This window comes from Colius striatus, chromosome 4, assembly GCF_028858725.1.
Source record: "Colius striatus isolate bColStr4 chromosome 4, bColStr4.1.hap1, whole genome shotgun sequence".
In the NCBI taxonomy this organism is placed as follows: domain Eukaryota; kingdom Metazoa; phylum Chordata; class Aves; order Coliiformes; family Coliidae; genus Colius; species Colius striatus.
Genome location: NC_084762.1, coordinates 56,067,981 through 56,089,651, shown reverse-complemented (window position 1 = coordinate 56,089,651; position 21,671 = coordinate 56,067,981). Strand labels below are relative to the sequence as shown.

The 21,671-nt window shown below is 38.3% G+C and overlaps 1 protein-coding gene across 2 annotated transcripts; it reads left to right on the top strand.

Annotated features, from left to right (window-relative positions):
- Positions 1 to 1,846: 1,846 nt before the first annotated feature.
- Positions 1,847 to 21,594, top strand: OPRK1 (opioid receptor kappa 1). 2 transcript variants are annotated; one of them, XM_010209066.2, is made up of 3 exons: positions 1,847 to 2,106; positions 16,361 to 16,713; positions 21,062 to 21,594. In XM_010209066.2, the coding sequence occupies exons 1-3, from the start codon at positions 1,847 to 1,849 to the stop codon at positions 21,592 to 21,594; spliced, it is 1,146 nt and encodes a 381-aa protein (XP_010207368.2). The 2 variants fall into 2 exon arrangements, with proteins under 2 accessions (XP_010207368.2, XP_061851080.1); XM_061995096.1 differs by having other exon boundaries at positions 16,361 to 16,717; positions 21,072 to 21,594.
- Positions 21,595 to 21,671: the final 77 nt, after the last annotated feature.

The window sequence follows — 21,671 nt, the reverse complement described above, 5'->3', positions numbered from 1 at the left end:
TGATTTCTCATCTTGATCAGATGTTTAGAAAAAAAAGAGTTGTTTTATAAATAGAAACTGCAATCTGACCACAGACACTCATGAGGAGTGTGAAGAAAAGTTTAAGTGTTAGAAAAGGATGAAAGAAACACACAGTCCCCTTCCCAGCTGTCTGTGCTTCATCAAGTGCCCAGAGAGGAGGCACAGCAGTCTGCCACTGCCCGCAGAGACCTTCTTTCCTGCAGTGTGCTTTGAGATGCAGACAGCCTGGCTGTTCCTCACCTCTTCCAAGGGAGTGGGCACAGCTCAAAGTCTTGCCACACCTTCCCTGATTTGCCATTTAGAAGGACTCCTGGTGATGATTTCAAGGTCTGTGCACAAATTAAGGGATATCTTGAACACAGATTGGTGCATTTCCAACCCTACTTGATGTTAGGGGTAGGGTTTGAGAGATGTGATTTCTGAACACACCATTTCTCCATCACTGTCTGCATCTGGAGCCCAGGGAGAGTGGACTTCTCACAGTGCTACAAGGAATTCTTGGCTTTTCACGTGCTATGTGACAGCTTGAATAATCTAGGGACAGTAATCGGGGTACCTTTCTCTGCTTGGTGACTTTCCTCCAAGTTGCAAGTGTAAAGGAACAGGAGCACAGCCACCCAGCAAAAAGTGTTTTGGATGCACAACTGTGGAGCTGAAAGAATAAAAGAGCTGATGGACCAGGCAAGGCATCTACACTGAAAATTCCTGTTACTAGTCTGGAAAAGCCTGTGGGATTCAATAAGGTAGAGAGGATCATTGCTTGAAGCCTGGGAGTGTAGAGGGAATGAGGAAAGGGAACACAGAAAAGTGTATTAAAAATAAGCATTTATTCATTGCAGAACTTATTTCTTGCTTTTCATTTAATTTATCAGCCTCTCAGTGTTTAGACAGAAGTCATGTGAGCTTCAGAGCTGCAGGGACAGAGGCAGAGGAGAACGTGTGCATCAGCGCAGAGTGCTGCTGAAGCCCTGGCAGAGCCAGAGGGAGGCAGAGGGAGCCTGAGGGGAAAAAGATAAAGTGGTGGGAGCTGGAACAGCAGCAACTGCTGCTACCACGTTGCAGCTCACGCCTGGGAATCAGCTCTGCTGCCAGCGCACCTCTCTGAAGGCGTGGGTGCCTCAGGTTCAAAAGTCCTAGAAGGTTGGTGGTACTTCCAGGAGCCAAGCAAAGCTGCTTTTGTTTTGTTTTATTTTGTTTTTCCCCCCTGCAAAGAACGTCTGTTTGAGGACTCCGCTCCTTTTCCCAGATTGAAACAGGTACTTGTTGTCTTTAATATGTCTTTTCTTTGAAAGCAGGTATGGAATTGGGAAGAAAATAACACAGGCTAGGATATCAAAGCAGATGTGCAGGGAGGTAGTGGGTTTCTCCCCCTGCCCCTTTCCCCCTTATTGCAGAGCTTAGGCAGTAAGGATACCCTGTCAATAGGATGCAGTTTGACTTAAAATATGGATAATGGGAGACACAGGGTTAATATGTGTGGGTGGATCTGAGCTGTTTCCTAGCTGTTTTGTTTCTCTGTGCAGTCCCTGAAAGTGGAGGAAAACTTTCCTTGTGCATCTGGAGAATCAACGCTTACCCATTACATAGTGAGGTGTAAAACTTGTAATGATTTCATATGAATGTTGTTTGCTTAAATCTCTGCTTGGCAAATTACAGTTCCCATCACAGCAGAGCTGTCCTTAACATATACAAATTCCAGAAGTCTGAACATCCAGCCAGTGGCCATGTTAGCACTTCTGTTTCTTTCCCTCTCTTCCCTCTTTCCAGTGTACTCATCTCTGGCCATCTGCGCTTTCCCCACCTTCTCCCTCCTGCTTGTGCCCCCATGGATGCCCCTGTACAGATTTTCCGTGAAGAGCCGGACTCTACTTGCTCCCCGGAGCCTTGTCGTGCCCCAAGCACCAGCAGCAGCTGGCTCTTGGGCTGGGCAGACTACGACAGCAATGACACTGGGGCCTTTGGGGACACCCAGCACAACCACACCAGCATCTCCCCTGCCATCCCCATCATCATCACTGCTGTCTACTCCATTGTCTTCGTTGTCGGCTTGGTGGGAAACTCACTGGTCATGTTTGTCATCATAAGGTAAGAGGCTTTGGGGTATTTGTTGGAAGAGGTACAGATTTGTCAGCAGTGGAGGGAGGTGTTTGTTGATGGAAGCGCTCTGGGTGTGCATACATAGGGAGTGGGAATAAAGCAACAAAGCGACCCAAACTTTTTCTGTCCCAGTGATTTGCCTGGAAATGCAGTTGGAGACAGAAGGGAGAAGCTGGTTAAAAGTGCTAAATCCTGCAGCTTGCGAGAAAGGGCTTTGTGCCCCAGAGCTGCGTTCATCGGGTGCCCTCTAGGGATAAGAGGCAGCTTGCATCCGAGAGAAAGCTCAAGTGGAAGAAACAAACTTCTGCAGGCAGCCTTTTTTCCCCCCTGTGAAGAGACCCCGGGGGAAGGCTTATGTGTACACTCATGCAGACACTGATACATCGTTGCCTTGTTGCCCAAGTGTCTTGTTTAACAACGTGAGAAAAAACACGAAAGGAGAAAAATACGAGGAAATGCTTAATGTAAAGCAAGGGATGTGATTTCTCATGTCTAGTGGTATTTAGCTCCTGTTGTTGGTGTTGGCTTGAAGAGAGCAGAACGGATGCTGAGAGGGGTCTACCTTTCCTAATGTTTGTCAGGAAACAAGAGAAATCTGTGTGTGTGTTAATTTTTTGTACTATACTATTGGTGAAATGCACCAATACTCACATTTGCACTTACGTATTGGTGTTTATTTTAGCTTGCAGTGTGATTTTTCCCTTTTTGTCCTTTCCTTTTGCAAATTATGAAAATGCCTGCACAGTGCAGATTTGGAGGGCCATAATGAGAGCCCAAGGGGACTGAAATCATGAAACTTTTTGGACTCTTGCTTCACAGTCCATTCAATTATAAAAAAAAAATCCGAAAAAAATATTATGGAGTATTCATTGCTCAAATTAAATCAGCTTGTACACAGAAAGTAAAAAAGGAGGTATTGGAGAGTGTCTTGTTAGTAAAGCATGTGTGACAAGGGTTAAGCAATTTCAGAATGGTGAAATAACTGTCAGACTTGACATAGAGGGAAATTAACTAGAAGCAGTGAAGTTATTGATGAGGTACTTTATAGAAGATGAGTTATAACCAAGTGAACACTCCTGAAAAATGGAAGTAAATCCCTTCTAATAGCCAATGCAAGAAAAAAAGATGCCAGTATTCAATGGGGAGAAACAGGTTTGTGAACAAACTCCAGTTTGTGATGCTATAATTTTTATATCCCTCAGTGCCCTTTTACCCTTCATTCAGAGCAGAGATTTAATTTCATTTTATGTTAATCTTGCAAGAAAAGAGACTTAATACTTGACAGACACACAGCTGCAAAGGCAGAGAATTTCAGCTATCAGTCACTGACAATGATAGTTGAGTAACTGGGCTGGCTCTAAAAGTTAGCGTACATGGATTGTACTGGTGCATATATGTTTCTTTTTTTCTCTCCCTCTGTTGCCCTTCTAAGATTACTTTTGTGAGAGTCTAGCTAGCTATGGATCACTCTCCTACCGGTTCCTACAGTAGCCTTTTATTTCAGTTTCCTCTTGGTCTATCTCTTGATTATGTGGTATAAAAAATAAATAAGTATGACAAAACACTTTTCTTCTTATTCTATTATTTTTTTGCCTCCAGTATCCCTCTCTCCTGGGTTTTCTCTGTGGCAAATGCTTTAAACACTGGTAGAATCAGTAGCTGAAGTGTATATAAGCAACATTCCTGCCCCCCCCATCCCCATGAGTTTCAAACAGTTCTTATGATTTTGAAATATTCTGAATGTTTGTGTGAGAGGCATACTTTTAAAATTTTTGTCCTAACCACTCATTTCTCTCTCTTTCCCCTCACATCCATTCTCTGCATGCCTGCCTCTCAAAATGGGTTTTTCATGACCTGCTCAAAAATGCAGACTTCAATTTTTCTGTGTGAAGTTTGTGAAAGAAGGTGGAGAGGGAGAGGCGGATCTTGTCCTCCAGCCATCTCATGTCGCCTCTCATCTAGCTGTCACAGCTCTAAAGGAGGATGGGGACAGATTGTGTTTCTACTGTCCAACTGAGCACAGGGTTTGTGTGTGTCCCCTCATTACTGTCTCTCATATCTTTGAATCTCAGATCTGCTTTCCTTCTCTTATCCTCCTCTAGATCAGCAGGCAATGCAGGCCTGGCTTCTCCTCCCCTTACTCTTTTAAACAACACCTGATATTGTTAGAAAAGTTCAGTTGGAAGTGACCTACAAAGATTATCTAGTCCAACCACCTGACTTCTTCAGAGTCAACATCTTTTGGATGACACAAAAAAGACCTCTTTTGTTCAGACACTTTCAGTGAAACTGTTGAAGTTCCAAGGCTGAGGTAGCTTCAGGAGACTTCAAGCAGTCTTGAGATGCCTCAGAAAAAGGCTCAGATTCAGACATAAGCTGTGGCATAGGCAGACTTTAGCCTGTGTTTTGCTTTGAGACACTCACAGGGGTGGTTTTGCTACTTCTGCACAAAAGATGCTGAAAAAGCTCATAGAGACCAAGGAATCAGCATCTCAGCAGCCTGCGTGCAGAGTGCTGGGTGTCTGAAACTTCCTTTGAGTGTCGTGGACTGTGTTTCACTGAGAGACAAAACTCTCTCTGAGTTCCCTCAGAAGGAAAAACAACAGGAGAATGGCACTTTGATGACATGTACAAGCTCCTGAAAGAAAAGTAGCTGTTTGATAAAGCTCCTGTAAATAGAGATTTACATTGAAGGCAGAATTGGAGGGTTCTTTAGTATGGTGGTGTCATGGCCTGTTAAGTGATGTCTCAGGAGAGCTGGATTCTCTTGATTTTATTATCTGGCTTCAACACTTTGTGTTGTCCTGACAAGATCACTTCATGGCCCTCTGACTTGGTTTTTCACATGTACACAGAGATACTGGTATTTTTTAACTTTAAACACACAGCTACTGTTACATTTAAAAGCCAAAGACCAATCACAAAAAATCCTAACAGCCAGACATGGACTATTGCAAGCACATTGAGAGTGGTTATTTTTAATGTGCAGAAAGAGCTTTGTGTTGTGTGTGCAGTACCACCTGCACTCTTTGCACACTGATTGCAGTTTTCTCTTACGGTATGGGTGCTTTGCAGAAACTCTCCCTGTATTTCGATCAACTGTGAGGCACATTTACCCATCCCAGGGCATCTGCTATTAGGCCAGTGTCTGGCCTGGTGGACTGACATGCCCAGCCATGGCCCTTGCAATGTCATACTCTCCTGTGGCTACTGCTTTTCCTAGGGAGGGAATAGGAGAGAAGGAGGGCATCACTGCTGCTTGCACTGGTGGGAAATGCTGATATTATGCGAGAAGCACATTCCTCCCAATGTGGAAGAGGAGAGGAAGCATGAAATAGCTTTGTAGAAATCAAGTGAAGTTATCTGATCTCACCTGAGAAAAATTATACAGCTCTGTGTATCTTGGTGTGGTCAGAATCCATCTCAAAGCCAGACCTTTGAGTTCTGAGAGATCTTTTACCTCTGAGGTCTTAGAAGATATTTCTGGAGGTGAAATGAAAGAGTTGGCTGAAGTTGATGAATAAAATTATTTGTCCTTGGTAATTTACTTCTTTCCTTTTCCTCTCTGTTCCCCTCCTTGACTTTATTTCTCTAAAGTTTAGTGCTGGCTTTAAAGAAAATGGTGCTTTCTTCTGACATCTGGAAAGCAAGAAAAGTCTCCTGACTAAACTTTATCTGTGGATTTGCCCTTATCAAAACAATAAACATACTCTGATAAAAACTCTGGGAAATACTGTCTCTTACCCACTCCACATTCTCTTTTTCTGTTCACGTGCCTTACCCTCATTCATCTTGAAGTCATTTACCGAGTAGAGCTGCTATCATCAGGGTCCTAAATAGCCAATCTTATATGTCTTTTAAAATTATCTTTCAATCTTCCATCAAACTGAATAATATTCTACATTCAAACCCAGTTTAAACGGGAAGGTGTGTCATTGCTATATAGATTGATTCCTAAGGGAAAAGAGAAAGCTTGTATTCTTCTGCCTAGTCTAATGATAAAGAAAAACTAGAAGTAGCGATACAATTTTGTTCCTATATTTGTCAAAGCAAATAACATCTTATGTAACAGGTAGAATCTATTAAGAAATACCATATAGAATCAACTCTTTTCCAACTTGTTTTTAATTCTTCTCCATCATCCATTCCAAATAACTATGAAAATATTTTAAAAAATTGCAAAAATGAAATGGATTCAGTATATTGGTTTAAATCAATAATAGATTTTGATAATATCAAAATACTACCTGTTGATTTACTTTAAATCAGTACTCTAATTTTATTAAATTATATTTGGAAATAATATTGTACTGAAACAAAAAAATGAAGCTCCAGAAGAGTCAGCCTAACTGAATTACCTGTTTTCTATTACTTGAAATGTGTATGATTTCATTGTTTTATAAAATCAAGGGTTTTGTTGCTAAAAGTAAAGACTGATGTGTACTATACTTTGTGAAGTTTGAAGCTTTTTCCTTTTTTTTTTTTACCCAGTTATATATTTTACACCTTACTATTACCAGTACAGAGATATCAAACATTTTGTTAGTAACTCATCACAGGACTTCAAAAAGCATCTGGCCTTACCTCACTTCGGTGGTTTCTGCAGGGTTTGGTCTACCTTGGCATAATTTTCATCACAGCTGAAGAACATTACTGGCAAAAAGACCAAAGTAACAGAAAACATACAAGAGGACAGGCTTATGAAACCATATTTGTAGACAGGCACAGCAAATTTAGACAAAATTTAAATGTTTCTAATATCTTTAATACCCTGCTAGACAGTGGCTAAGAGAGACCTGGGGCTTATAAGCTGGCAAGAAACTCAGTATGAGCTCCCAATATGAAGCTGTGATGAGAAGGGCAGATACTGAAAAAGCAAAGAAAGCAGAGGAAAGGCTTGGAAGGACTATTTACTAGAGATAGTATTAGGGAGAGTCTATAGCTTATAGTGAGTAATTGGTTTGGCTTCTGAAAAGTAATCTGATATCCATCCAAACGCTTCCACTGGGCTAGCAGCCAGGTAGTAATTTATTTCAGAGAAAGGTGTAACTGGAATCAGTGTCTGGAAGCAAGACAGATTACAGAGAGCCCTTTTGAACTGACAGAAAGTGAAAACTTACAAAAACTTTCCAGTTTGTCTGCTGTCAAGACAGAAAACTTGAGATAGCTTGCCTATCTTCAGCCAGGGGTGTGTCGGGAAGCTCATGCTTCTGGACAAAGCATGAGAAATGGTGTTGGGCAGGGCAGGATGGCTAAGTCCTTCTAGTGAAGGGCACAGAGAGAAGTAAGCATGGAGACCATTAATTTCATTTTTTTTCTGAAAGGATTTTGAATTTGTTGAAAGGATGTCTTGGCAGGAAATTATGAATTTGGTGATGAGTATGGCCTGGGATGCATTAAGAGCAAGGGAGGAGAATTTTCCTGTTTGGCTACTCTCACTATCAAAACTGTTTAGCTTGTCAGCTAAGTTAAATTCTCTAAAATAGATGAGTTCTCATGGAGAGCTTTGATTGTAATTACTAAGTGCTTTCTAAAGGAAAAGCATCCAGAAAAACTTTGATACATTCTACTTCTAGGAAGTTTACCTCATGTCTCTGTTTTACTCTTCTTGTCTAAAAAATCATATGATTCTTGCAAAGTGAACCTGTGCTGTTCTTCTTAAGGTAGACTTTGTGCTTTGTTTGTTATTCTTTTTTCTAGAGTTTAAAAGGTATAAAGAAATGGCAGTATTAATGTCATCTTGTCTACAGACAAGCATGAGTACACAAACTGAGTTAGATGTGGGCAAGGCACAGATGGAATGAGGAGATGGAAAGAGGTGTGTCTGACCATGCAAAATGTAAAAAGAATATAAATAAAGAAAATATAAATGTGCATATCATTTCCATGGTCTTATTTGTAACTCTGAATGCTAGCCTATGTATCATCATTGAAATGAAGCCAGAGAGTTTGATTTTCATTATATTCACTTTCTAATCCCTAGGGAAGTGAAAATTAATTCTAGGTGTTTTGTAATTTTCAGTTTTGAGACATTATTTACAATGAAACCACAGCCTTCTCTGCATGAGTATGAGAGCCTAACACTATTTTCTTCAGTGCGTAATATTCCACTAATACATGTCAAGAAAGTGTGAAGAACCTTTCTGTTTTTTCAATTTCTCATACCATTCCACCTATGCAACACACAGTGCTCTACCTGCCCGCTCATCTCTATTCCAAAAGTCAGTACTACTCAACAGTGCTTTATCAGCAAATATCTAGGGTTCCTACACTGCACCTGGAAGACAGAGGATTTGATATTTGCTGACTGACCTCATAGCTAAATTCACTTCCCATTGCATTGTAGGTAGCTTAGCCACTGCGGCTACCATAGGGAAACTGGGAAAAACTTCCGAGTGGTGACACATGAGAACTTGCATGGTTCTAGATTCTAAAACTAATCCAAACTAATCAGTTTGGACAAAGTATTTAAAGTTCATTTAGTGTTCACACTCAAAAAAATCTGTTTTTACCACGCTGCAGGTTGATAGACAGCATCAGGACTTATTGCTAGAAATGTCTTTCAGGATGACTGGTTTGTTAAAGTGCATAGAAGAAGAAGAAGAATATTTTCACCATGGAAGCTACCAACTCTAGCTGCTGTTCAGTGTCTTATTCCCTTATTTCTTATTTCACTTGATTAATTTCCTTTGGTAATGTGTATATCAAGCTGCTCTGTGTTGTGGGCTTCTCTGCGGCGGTTGAGGAAAACAGAGGAATGGGTAGACTCCAGTGAAAGCCTCTCAGCTGCCTCCTAAGAGGAACTGATGACATTTCCCTGAGCTGGCTCACTACTGATAGATACATTTATTGCCGTACTAACTAATCCTATACTTATTGGAGAGTGAGGTCCCTTGTCTTCCATTCAATTTTATTACAGGAATGTTGATCAGAGATTCAGATCTCCACACATCCAAGCATGCAGTTCTCCTATAAAACACTCTCAGCACTGGCAGCTATTATTCATCCCTGTGGCAAAGTGGAGACCAGGTGCCTTGTTTTAAAAACACGGGTGATCTCCAACCTTCAAGAGCCCTGCATGAGAGATTTCTGAATTCTTCCCTTATTTCTCTTCTCCAGAAATATCTAAAGGAAGCAAATGTTCAGGAACATTTGGCTGCTTCCAACCAACATCTGCATACATAGCTACCTGTGGAGATCAGAGTCTCTCCAAAGAATAAGAAAGCAAGACTCTGAAAAATCTACTGCTGGAGCCTCTATCTCTATCCTCCTGAGCAATGAGTCTTGTTCTCTCTGCCTGGCAAAGTCTGTCCTACTCACTTTCCTCTCCCACAAACATATAGGAAGCTCTTTGCTAAGGGAGCTCATGTCCTTCAGGAAAAATATAATGCTTCCAAGAGATAAGAACAATGGGAAATGTGGATGTTGTTAGAGACAGACTTGCCAGGACAGAGTACCTGTGACAAGTAAGAAGCATTAGGATGGGTAGTGTAACAACCTGGGAACTACCTGTAGTACGACTGGTCACTAGGAAGCATCTGCAACAGCATAAAATTTCTCAAGAGAGAATCAGCTGGTCAATATGGTCTAGATTCATCTTACCAAGGGGGGCAAAAAAACCAGATACCTGTTATAAGCTGATTGTCAAGACACTCATACTGCTTTTTGTAAAGTTCTTCTTTCTCATTGTTTCAGTTTAAGCCACATTAAATTACAGCACCTTGACATTTCTCTGAGCTCTTGTACCAAAACTGTGGAAGCAAACATTTCAGTATTGCTGTTTATAATATTAAGCATATTTCTTCAAAAAGAGGCTCTTAAGCTCACTTAAAAATATTACAAGTCCTTATCACAGAAGGAGGAAACATAATTAATTTTCGTTAGGTACTGTGAATTTTTCTTTATTTTGAACAGGGTATATGTAGACTTAATCTTCTCTATGTCAGAAGCTAGTTCTTTAGCTCAAAAAGGAAAGCTTCCACATCTAATCCAAATCTGCAAGATCTTGTTTATGGCTAGTTCAGAGGAGTGACGATAGTGGTAAATTGAAAGGAATTTAATGATACCTTCCGACAATCAGGTTGATTACGCTCCCTACGAGGAGAATACAAGACAAGATTGTGCTTTTTTTTCAAACTGCTTACAAAGAGGTACCTAAAGATACTTATTAATAAAGAGAATTCCACTTTAGGACACTATTTTGGAGGCAATGTGTCCAATTTTTTTATTGGTTCATGAAAATTTTGATGTTAGAGATAGGCAATTTTTAACTGTGTGCAGTAAAAATATTTGTCTTCTGAGGTGTTATCTAGTATGGAATTATGGCTGTCGTTCAACCTGTGATAATACCATACAACTCAATATGAACATGGAAACTGCATCATATTGTTTTTTACATTCTCTTCTTAGTTTCATATTATTCATAAGCATTTTATATTGCATTATAAAGAGCCAAAATATAGCTGAACCATCCTTTTGATATAGTATGTATTTGGAATAGATTCTCCTGGGCTGTTTATTTGTGTTTTTATTATTTCCCCTTGTTCTGATGCAGTATGATATTGAGCATGCCCTTAATATAGCCTTGGGATTTAGAGCTTTCCTGGCTTAGTTTTTCAGCTGCTTGATTTCCACACACTTCATGCAGAGGAACCTGATGGAACAGGGCCTGCATCCTGCTGATAGGTGTTTTTGCAATTTACTTTTAGATGTGCTTTAGTTTTCCTTTTCATTCACTGACTTGGGTACCTGCCCAAAATATGTGTTTGTTATACTTAGTTGTATTTCGTGCTTTGGTACTTTCACTCTGCTATTGGACAGTGTTGTTATAATATATTTGTTAGTCTTGCTGCTCCTCATCCCTCATTTCATTTCAACCTATAACATGAAAAAAACTGGCCAGAGTTTCCCTCTCAGCTTTTATTAGCTTTACTAGTGTTACTGTGTACTTTAGAGTCATATTCCTCTGTTTCAGATCACAACTTTAAGAGGCTCTGCTAGTAGATTTAGTAATGCACTTTCTTTTTTATTTTTTTGTCTGAAAGCATTCCAACCCCTTGATAGCATGCTTAATTTTTCTGTTACCTCAATTTCATTAATAGAGGAGGTGTGATTTCTTCCTTACTGTCTTAAAAATGTGCAAATGAAATTTTTCTCCACAAGGAAAAGTACAGTAATGATGAGCCAACTGAGAAATGGGGGAAAGTCCACTTTTTAGAATACTTTTGACATATAAGTAGACATAATTTGAAACTTGTTCCTTAAAAACTCTCACTATATATCTGCTAAAAAATACATCCAAACCAAAGTTTTATTTTAATCTATTTTTCTACAGAGTTTCCATATATTTTCCAGCTATTTAAAATATACCGAGGCTTGAGGCCTGCTTATAGCTTGACAAACAGTCTGGAAAAGCACTGAACAGCAGAAGTCTTTGGATGTTTTTTTCCCTCTTCAAATTAGATTCTAGCACCTGATTTAAGTGAGGGACTTTCCATTACTATTTAATATTAGTAAAGTTGTTATCTTGTTATGAAATCCCAGTATTTAACAAACTATTTTCAAGATGGGATTTCCCATGAGCACTTTATATGACAAGAGTTTATAAATAATGATCTTTGAGATCATTATATGTCAGAGACGGTAAAAAAATATTTGTCAGTTATTACCTCTGTGCTGTCTGTGATGTGATTATGTCCAGGTTTCCCCTATCTGCTCTTCTAGACTAATCAAAGCAGATAGTACTTTTTCCATAAATGAAATTTGAGTATTTGATTACTAATTTTAATTTTGCAAAGGAAAGCAAACTTCCCTTACTCAATCACTGTTTTGACCTTGTTCAAGTACAGATTTGGGTGAATGGAGGATATGAGATGGGAACCCCCCAAATACATGAAATATCACCTTTTATTTTGGTGGAATTATATGAGTTGTAGAAAAACAGTTCCATCCCTCATCTTGTGTTTAAGTCATGGATCTTCCAAGTCTCCCACAATGTCTGACAGCAACAGCAGTCACTGTGTTACTTTAACTGGTATTGTGATTAAGCCTGCAAGAAAGTATCTTCAGAAGCATACAGGCATTTAGTAATTTTTAGGTGTTTAATTAGAAACACTGAAAGGAGTTTGGATAATTGAGTCCAGATTCTCAAAGGCATTTCTGAATTTTATAAACTCTTAAATGAATGTATGATTTAATCTATATTGCCTAATAACTTTAAAGGCCAATATCTCATTTACGCTGAGGCCAGTGCTTTCAAGTAATCAAATAATCAAGCTCTTTACGTTACTAGCACGAGATCAATGAGTTTTAAGGTTGCTTCAGTATAATGTGTTTGGAATTAGCATTTCTGAGCCTAACCAAGGCACCTTTCATCCCTGAGTTAGGTACGCATTATCCCTCTGCCGTGCCTGGGAGAACTGATTGCCTAAATGTTCTATTTATTGGAGCAGTATTTATTGGTCTCCTGCCTCTTTACTCAAAGTCTGACACAGAAGGGGTAAGCTGCCTGTTCCGGCTCAGAGTGTGTGGTGCAAGGAGGCATCTGTGGCCTGTGAAATGGGGTGGATTTGAACCAGGCCGGCTAGTCATGGGACTGCTAGGCACAAGATGCAGGCCTGATAAGGTTATCAAAGCTGGGATTCTTATGTGCAAATGCACCAAGTTCTTCCACGGAGCTTTATGGGAGGAATGGTACACTGAGGGTTTTTTTTTTCCCTGTTGTATTTTTGCTCATATATACAGCTTTCATTTGACTACATCAGAAGTTGTCTAAATGCTGATGCTGAGACGACTGTTGGATCAATAGTAGTGAGGAGAGTAATTTTCTTATACTTACACAAGTTGATAGTCCAAAAAATTAAGGTTTCTCACTTTACATGTCTAACATAAGCAGTAGGTATACAGAGAACATGCTTTATGTTGCACCTTAAAAAAAAAAGAGTTTTAAATTTACCTAAAAATCTAGTTCTGTTTTACATAGAGTCTTTTGTCTTTTGCCAGTGGAAATCTGATGGGACAAGGGAAAGGAGTACTGGGAAAATACGGTATATATGGCCACAGTTTAACACAGAAAAAAAAAGAACTGAATTAAGGTTGCAAGGGATGGGAAATGTCAGATATAAAGACTTTCAGAGATTTGATATGTCAAGGCTGATAAAAGCCTCTCAGTTATTTCTCACTACTTTCCTCATTTTGAAGGAAAAAAGGGCATACTAATTCTTCTATATATGAAAGCGAACTTTCCCTATCCAAACCCTTGGAGAAGCTCTTAAACATCTGCGGAAGTAATGATTCAGAAGAACCATTAGTTACTTCATGTCTGCTTATCACAGACCATTTCATTTCATTTAAATATTCCTATATTGAGCCTAGTAACTTGTATTTGACTGAAGCACACCTTTTGCAAAGCAGCAGACATTGATTTTGAGACATCAAAAGATGGAGAAATTACTCCTTTCTTGCGTAATTTGCTCCCAGCAATAATCACCTTAGCTCTTAGGAAAAATCCATCATTGTTTCTAAGCTGAGTTTGTCCAGCTTTGACTTTTATGTATTTGTCCTTGTTATGCTTTTCTTTGTAGTCAGAAAGAGCTCTTCAGTACCTGCTATTTTCTCCCTGTGGAGGTCTTCAGACACTGTAATCAAGTCACCTCTCCATGTTCCTTTTGATAAACTAAATGTGCCGAGCTTTTAAGTTACTCACAGTAAGAATTTTCTCCAGTCCTTTCCCCTGTTTTTGTAGCACTTCTAATGCATCCTTTCCAATTTTTCTTTTTTTTTTCTTTTTCAATATGAACAAGATAACAATTCCAAATATCACTAGTGATATCCGTAGAAGCAAAATCACCTTTCCACTAGTCCTTTTTAGCCATTTAAAGGAAATTAGTCCATTTTATCACAATTTGCAATCTGTTTAATGAGTTTTTGTTCAATCTTACAACTGAGATACACTCTGAGCTGAGAGGGTTTCTTGGGTTTTTTTGGGTTTTTTTTCTGGGTTTTTTTTGTTGTTTTTTTTTTTTTACCAGGAAGAAAGTTCCTAGTCTGTTAATATGTCTTATATCTGTTTCTTCTGGCTGTACATTCTCATATTTGTGTTTGCACAGTGCCTTATGGGCTGTAATGTGAGCTAGAGAATTAATGGCTACCTCTACTGAAAGGCCTGATGAGGAGATTGATCTGGGATGAGGCAGAATCCCAACTCTGACTGTTGTCTGCCTCGTTGCTCTTCTTTCGATCTTGGAGAAGCTCAAACTGGGATGGAGGGAGTCTGAGCCATTGAGATCATGCCATTGGTATAGAGCTTTTGTTGCTGTTTTCTTTTGGTTGCCTTTGCTCAGAGACTTCTGACGCTTCACCAACTATGGCTTGATTCAAGATGTGAGCCTGGGCATAGTGTCTGGGTGAGAAGGGTTTACTTTCTTTCCCCTCGTAGTTTGCTTTTCTGTTCTTTGAACAGATATTTGGTTTTATTTTCTCTGTAAATCATAATTAGAGTGTTTTAGAAAAACAGATACCATTTAAAATATTTTTATTGATCATAAAATGACATTTCTGCCCATATTTTAATTAATAGCTAATTTAGATATTGGGCACATTTTGTCAACAATGCTCAATTTTAAAAATAATAAATTTTCTTTTTACACATCAAAATTTTAAAGAAAAACAGATACATAACGCTATATGTTCATAGCTGAAGTGATAAAATCTTATATACACCTTCCTTATGAGGAAAGGCTGCTGGAACTGGGACTGTTTAGTTTAGATGAGGAGACTGCAGGGGGATCTCATTAATATTTACAAGTATATAAATAGTGGATGTCAGGAGGTTGGGACACTTTTTTTCTATTGTATCTAGTGACAGGACAAGGGATAATGGGATGAAACAAGAGCACAAAAAGTTCCATTCAAACACAAGAAAAAATTATTTTACTGTGAGGGGGACAGAGCACTAGAACAACCCAGGGGGATGGTGAAGTCTCCTTCTATGAAGGTCTTCAAAATGCACCTGGACATGTTCCTGTGTGACCTGATCTAGGTGGAACTGCTTTGGCAGAGGGTTTGGAATAGATGATCTCTAAAGGTCCTTGCCAACCCCTACCATTCTATGATTCTATGATTCTATGTTTCCACTGTAAATTATTAATGACAGATACGAAAATCTAGCCAGATGTGTTTGTGTACATTATACATGTGCACATTATAATTTTGTATATATTATCTGCACATATATATTCAAAATATGGGGTGAGAAACAGTTTTGAGGAAGAAATTCTGCCATTGAGTAAGACAAACTAACAGCAAGAGGAACTAGTTGAAGGGAATCATTTCAGAAAGGAGAATTAGGTATATCCTTATGTTATCAGGCTGTCCTTCATCCTTGATATCCATAACAGAGCTGGAAGCAAACCTCCACACCTTTGGACACAGGCAGTGCCACAGAGGCAAACTACCATCAGGGCAGTGCAAAACAGAATACTGTCTCAAAAAAACAAACTTGATTCTTCTATGTAGGCTGATGTAGTTCTTACAAGTATCTTGTTTTGATGAAATTAAAAGATGCAGAAAAAATGTTGCTATGATTTTTTTTTCACTATGGTATCCTAATTAAACAGTCTTTTACATTAATAGTCACAGAAGAAAAGACTGGGAAAAGCTGATGATAAGAAAAGAGGAGAAATTTTAAATGAATGAGCTAAATAGAGAAATGACTACAAACTTTTATAAGCTGGCATTGTTGTAGTGAATTCAAGGAAGAGAAAGTATCATACAAGATACAATCTGGCCAGGGAGATGTAACTGATAACATGGATTGTTGCCAGAAAATGGGATAACTGTTCCTTCCACAAAACAAACTCAGAAAACTCACAATCACTGACAGCTATAAGAAAAGGAAAAACAAAACATTTTGATCACTTGCAAATTTAACAATGATATTTTCCTATACAAGGATTTGAAAAAACAGAATTGAAACCAGCATTTGGCTAATTAGATTAAATTTATTTGTACATCTGAGTCTGCTTGTGGTGAACAGTTTTGACAGCTAACACAGGTGGTGATAGCTGAGTCAAATGTGTTCACTATTATCGCAAAGGCCTTGTATTTGCGTGCACTGCTCTCACAAATTAGAAATTACAGAAAAAATCCCAACTCTGGCAAAGCCTGACTGATAAACTGTTATATATCTATGTGTGCACAGTCATATTTTGAAATAATAAAGCCTTATTTTTTTGTTCTTCAGATACACAAAGATGAAGACAGCAACCAACATCTACATTTTCAACCTGGCTATGGCAGATGCTCTAGTTACCACTACTATGCCTTTCCAAAGCACTGAGTACCTGATGAACTCTTGGCCCTTTGGTGATGTGCTGTGTAAAATAGTTATTTCAATTGACTATTATAACATGTTTACCAGCATATTCACACTGACCATGATGAGTGTTGATCGATATATTGCCGTGTGTCACCCTGTGAAGGCTCTGGACTTCCGCACACCTCTCAAGGCAAAGATAATCAATATCTGTATCTGGCTGTTGTCCTCATCTGTAGGTATATCTGCAATAGTGCTTGGAGGTACCAAAGTCAGGGAAGGTGAGTGTGAGCAGTCATACTTCAGGCTTTTTGTTTCTCAAATGACATGCAATATGGCTTCAAATATTGATTAAGCCTGATTTATTCCTTCTTCAGAATGTCTAAATTTCTGACATTTTGTGAAACATTACAGTATGAAAGAGAAATCATTTAATATCAGATGCCCAACTTAAAGAACAAAATGCTCTTTGAAACATTGTCTGTGTTGTGATGAGATCATGAAAACCTACTAGCAGACAGTAGGGGAAAACAGTCAGGAATTTGATCACAGTAGATAGATCAAAGATCAATTTAGCATGAAACTTGAAACGTGGTCTTAAAGCATCTTTTGCAGATTTTGTGAGAGTAGTTATGATGAAGTTCCAAGAGCTGAAACTAGATTTTTTGTCATTAGTGTTAATATTAAAACTATAATTGATGTTAAGACTCATGGAACTGAAAGAAATGGTGAAAAAAGGAAAAGTCAATAGAGAGAAAAAAAATCAAGCTAATTTTTTTATGGCAGTATCTCAAATTCTTGTTTAAAATGCAATATGGAGACTTGGATAAGCTGAGAATAGGAATGAGCAGAGGAGCTAGGAATACAGACTGTGTCAGGGAAGGAATTACAAGAGCATAAAGTCAATGAGATCTGTATGCAGATCACCTCAAGGCTCTGCTTGACATTTATAATCCATGAAGGACTGTGGATTTAGCCTCTGTAACTGGTAACTCTTTACCAAAATAAGTTAATCTCATTTTGAAAGAGAAACATTCTCACACAGATATGCTTCAAAACCACAGATGTGATTGCAGTACAGGAGCACCTGAGTGTCTTCAAAAGACTTGAGGCCTCTAGTGATGGCCTTGGGTAGGGACCAAGGATGGCTCAATAAAATGCCAGATGTGCATATTTATTTGGTGACAGTCTTGTCTGAGGTGTAAATCAACTTTTGAAAAGTTAATAATAATTTTCTGAATTAACAAACCTTTCTATTAGAAAGGTTTCACTCTTCTCAAGAGAAATGGTAAACTTTACATAAGGACACTCTTAGCTGGCAAAGACAATGAATGTTGTGCGTTAAATTGTTTGACATAGATCAAAGCAGGCAAAATGTTTCAGTAACAGCTGCTCAAGGGCTGATTGATTTGACTGAAGATATATAGATTTCGTTCTTGCTGTTGGTGTTCTGATGGGTAGATGACAGGAGAGTCTTCTGGCAACCCTGCTTTTAGCCCTTTGGGGGATTAAGTGCTCTGGTCTGCAGTGAGATAAGCCTTCTACCCAGTGAAGTTTTGATAGGCTCTATAAAACGATACCTAGCTGAGGAAACATTAACTTCCAGGCATCTTCATTTGGGAAGAATGATTGTCTGTGTATGTATGAGACCTTTTGTAGGAGCATACTTAAATGGCAGAATATTCCTGCCACTCATAGTAAGTATCACATTTAGATCATGGGGCTGCTCTGAGGCCAGCTATGATGAAATGGTTTTTCCATAACGTATGACAGTCAGCTTTTTTTGCTTTTTTCTTCTCCTGAAACAGAGACTAGTAATACAGAGCTCAGCTGGGCCAGCCGAGGTTGGAAATTATTGGCAAATGCTTGTCAGCTCCTACTGTTCAGCCTTGCTTGTCTGATTTCAGGTCTCTATTGAGCATTTACTGCCAATTATTTTGTCAGCTGTGTTCATGAATTGGGCTGATAAATGCTGAAAGGGAAAAGCAAGGATCCTCCCTTTGCCGGACAGCCGGAGCTCAGGACTGAAACTTTGTGTTATGTTGGTCAAAATTGTTTATATGCTACAGAGCCTTTGATGAATTCAGATTTGAACAACATTTAAAGTTCCCACCCCATTCTCGGCTAGTCTCTTTTGTTCTCATGGTACAGGACTGCTCCCAGTGGTGTCCTTCTGGAAACATTTTCCCTGCAGAATAAATTGTGAGTCTGTATAAATATTCCCTCTCTGGCCTTAATGGAGCCCTTCTTGCTGAAAAATTGTTCACATTAAAGATAAAATAAAATTAGAGGTACTATTGGTATTCCAGGTAAGAGTAATGAAGGCTCCATTTGAGTACAGAGGAATATGGATACTTAAAGGTGACATAATTAAGAATGTATCTAGCAGAAATAAACTTGTTATGTTATTATGAAAACTAATCTTAAATGATAGCATATCAAATGCATTTCAAATATATTTACACTGAAATACCATCTTGAATGCAATGGTTTTTTCTTAAATACATCAATATGTTTGCAGTATTTGACTTTCAGGGTGGAAAAAGTCAGTATCAAATACGAAGTTTGTGACATTTTACTTCATTCTTGATCTTTTCAGATGAGAATGAAATATAAATTGGATTTAATTATCTTCCAAAATTCCTGAAAATTATGATGATATTGTGCATTATTAAAAGGTTTTTTATTGTCAATTCTAAACTGAGAAAATATAAATGGGTTCTATAAAATTCATAATGTTATATATATCAATTGAAACATATTAATCTAAATAAATTTAGATTTAGATTTTCCATAGAAAGTAAACTGTAATGAAATGTAAGGCAACAGTTACATTTGGAATTCTAAAATACCATTGCCAAATACAAATTCTATTAAAATGGAGCAAGCATGACCTAATTATTCTGATAAACATATGAAATTATATCAGTAGATCTAAGAGACAGTTTCTTCTGTGAGGAGGTTTCAGTGAGTAGCTGGATTTGGTCTGGAGCCATCATCCCTGATAACATCTCCCTTTTATCCATAACTGCACATCTGGATACAGCTTTACTAGATATTATAACTGCATCCTGATTTTACTGTTGCTGTTAAGCCATGATCTACTACAAGTACCAGTAATAATCAACATGAAAACTTATTTGAAGATGACTGGTGGCATTTCTAGAATAAAATGAAGTAAAAGCACCACACTTATCAAAACCTAGATCATAAAGGCTTTAGAAAAGCTGACTGAGTGTTCCTGTGCTGTCAGTTTAGCATCTTCCATCAGGCTCGAACGATACATTTTTTCACTTTTCAGCTTTCAAAATCAGTCATTACTGTTTATATTATTTGAAAGAAAACCTCAAAATATTTCTCTTTGATTTCATTTTTTTATTTCAATATTTTAGCATTCAGTATTACTTGGTAACAGCTTTCGGATATCTAACCACAGAGATATCTGTGTGATACTATATTGATAACTCCCCCTGCTTTCCTCCAACTTGTTTTTCAAAACAAATTCCCTGCAATATCGTCTTGATTTGTGAAGCAATAGCAGGGAAATGTAGTTTGATGGAATTTTTCTGGTTAGCTCTGCTGGAGACAGATATGAAAAACTGATGTGCAAGAGTATATTGAATCATTCCACCTCTTAGATCTGATTCAGTAAAAAACCAATGCACAGTAATTTGTAGAGGAATGACAAATTCAGGAAGGAAAAGAAATAAATAAAAAAAAGCCAAAGAATAATGCAGTACTCAGGGTACTATCTAAGCTACAATTCAGAGTGAAAAATTCCTGTGCTCCCTTGACTTGTCTTCAAAGGAGTTTAACTGCTGATAGTAGCTGTAAATTTACCCCTTCTCTTGTCTTGCCATTTACCTTGTTTCTTAATTTTCCATATTATTTATATGCTGGAAGGTTCCAATTAGGTCAGCAAATGAAATCTCAGATATTTCACTCCTTATCAGTCTCCTGTCAGATAGACATGAAAGATATGTCAGATAGACATTTTCTTGGACATAAAATCCAGCAACAGCCTGTGACTCTGAATGCTGACATGGTCAACCAGAAAGGCAGTGGGCTGGTGTGTGGCCTGAATTTTCAGTTACATGATCTGCAAAAGTGCACCTTCCATTTGACTCTGTGCATATACATATTTAATTCGCTTCTATGTAACAGAAAAGAAACTGGTTTTTTTTGTTTCTGAATGCAAGAACTTACGTGCATTCCTTTTGCATTGAAGAAGGCAAGTGGGAAAAGATTATTACACAATTATAATATATTGGCAAAATCTTCCTATGATCAAACCTCATTCAGTTCACACCGTTCATGATACCAAAAATCTGTCCCCACTCACAGACAAAAACATACGTAAATCTGATAATAATTATGAGATTTCTACTCCATTGAACATGGTACTCATTCTGGCTTCAAATCTCAGTGAGATTTATATCTCTCTTAGTGATTCCTAGAGACCAGTTTCTAGAAACCAGTTTCAATGGTAATTGAAAGCTTTCCTTGGAGTGATTTAATGATAACTCCATTTATTGATATTGCATTATATGATAATCACTATGATAATTGCATTGTTTAAAATACTTAATAATAAAGTAATTTTCTTCTTCTTGCTTCTCTCATTCCTAGATACTGGTAGCACTGAATGCTCCTTGCAGTTTCCAGACAGAGATTATGTCTGGTGGGACATCTTCATGAAAATCTGTGTCTTTGTCTTTGCATTTGTTATTCCAGTTCTCATTATAATTGTTTGCTACACTCTGATGATCCTGCGCCTTAAAAGCGTCCGACTTCTCTCAGGATCTCGAGAGAAAGATCGAAACCTGCGCCGCATCACCAGGTTGGTTCTTGTGGTTGTGGCAGTTTTTATTATCTGTTGGACTCCTATTCACATTTTTGTGCTAGTTGAAGCATTAGGGGATGTGTCCCACAGCACTGCTGCTATATCCAGCTATTACTTCTGTATTGCTCTGGGTTACACCAACAGCAGCCTCAACCCAATTCTTTACGCTTTTTTGGATGAAAACTTCAAGAGATGTTTCAAAGACTTCTGCTTCCCCTTTAAGATGAGGATGGACAGACAGAGCACCAGCAGAGTCAGAAACACTGTGCAAGACCCAGCTTATATGAGGGAAAGAGACGGGACAAACAAACCTGTATGACTAGTCGTGGAAATGTCGTCTTACTGTCCTCAAGAGAGAGAAGAATCCAATGATTTAGGACTGACGCAGATTACCAC

Bases quoted from the DNA above. Each gene is read 5' to 3' on its own strand.
- OPRK1 (XM_010209066.2), top strand. From the start codon at position 1,847: ATGGATGCCCCTGTACAGATTTTCCGTGAAGAGCCGGACTCTACTTGC. The intron at 2,107-16,360 runs GTAAGAGGCTTT...TTTGTTCTTCAG, and splicing joins GTCATGTTTGTCATCATAAG to ATACACAAAGATGAAGACAG. The intron at 16,714-21,061 runs GTGAGTGTGAGC...TCTCATTCCTAG, and splicing joins AGGTACCAAAGTCAGGGAAG to ATACTGGTAGCACTGAATGC.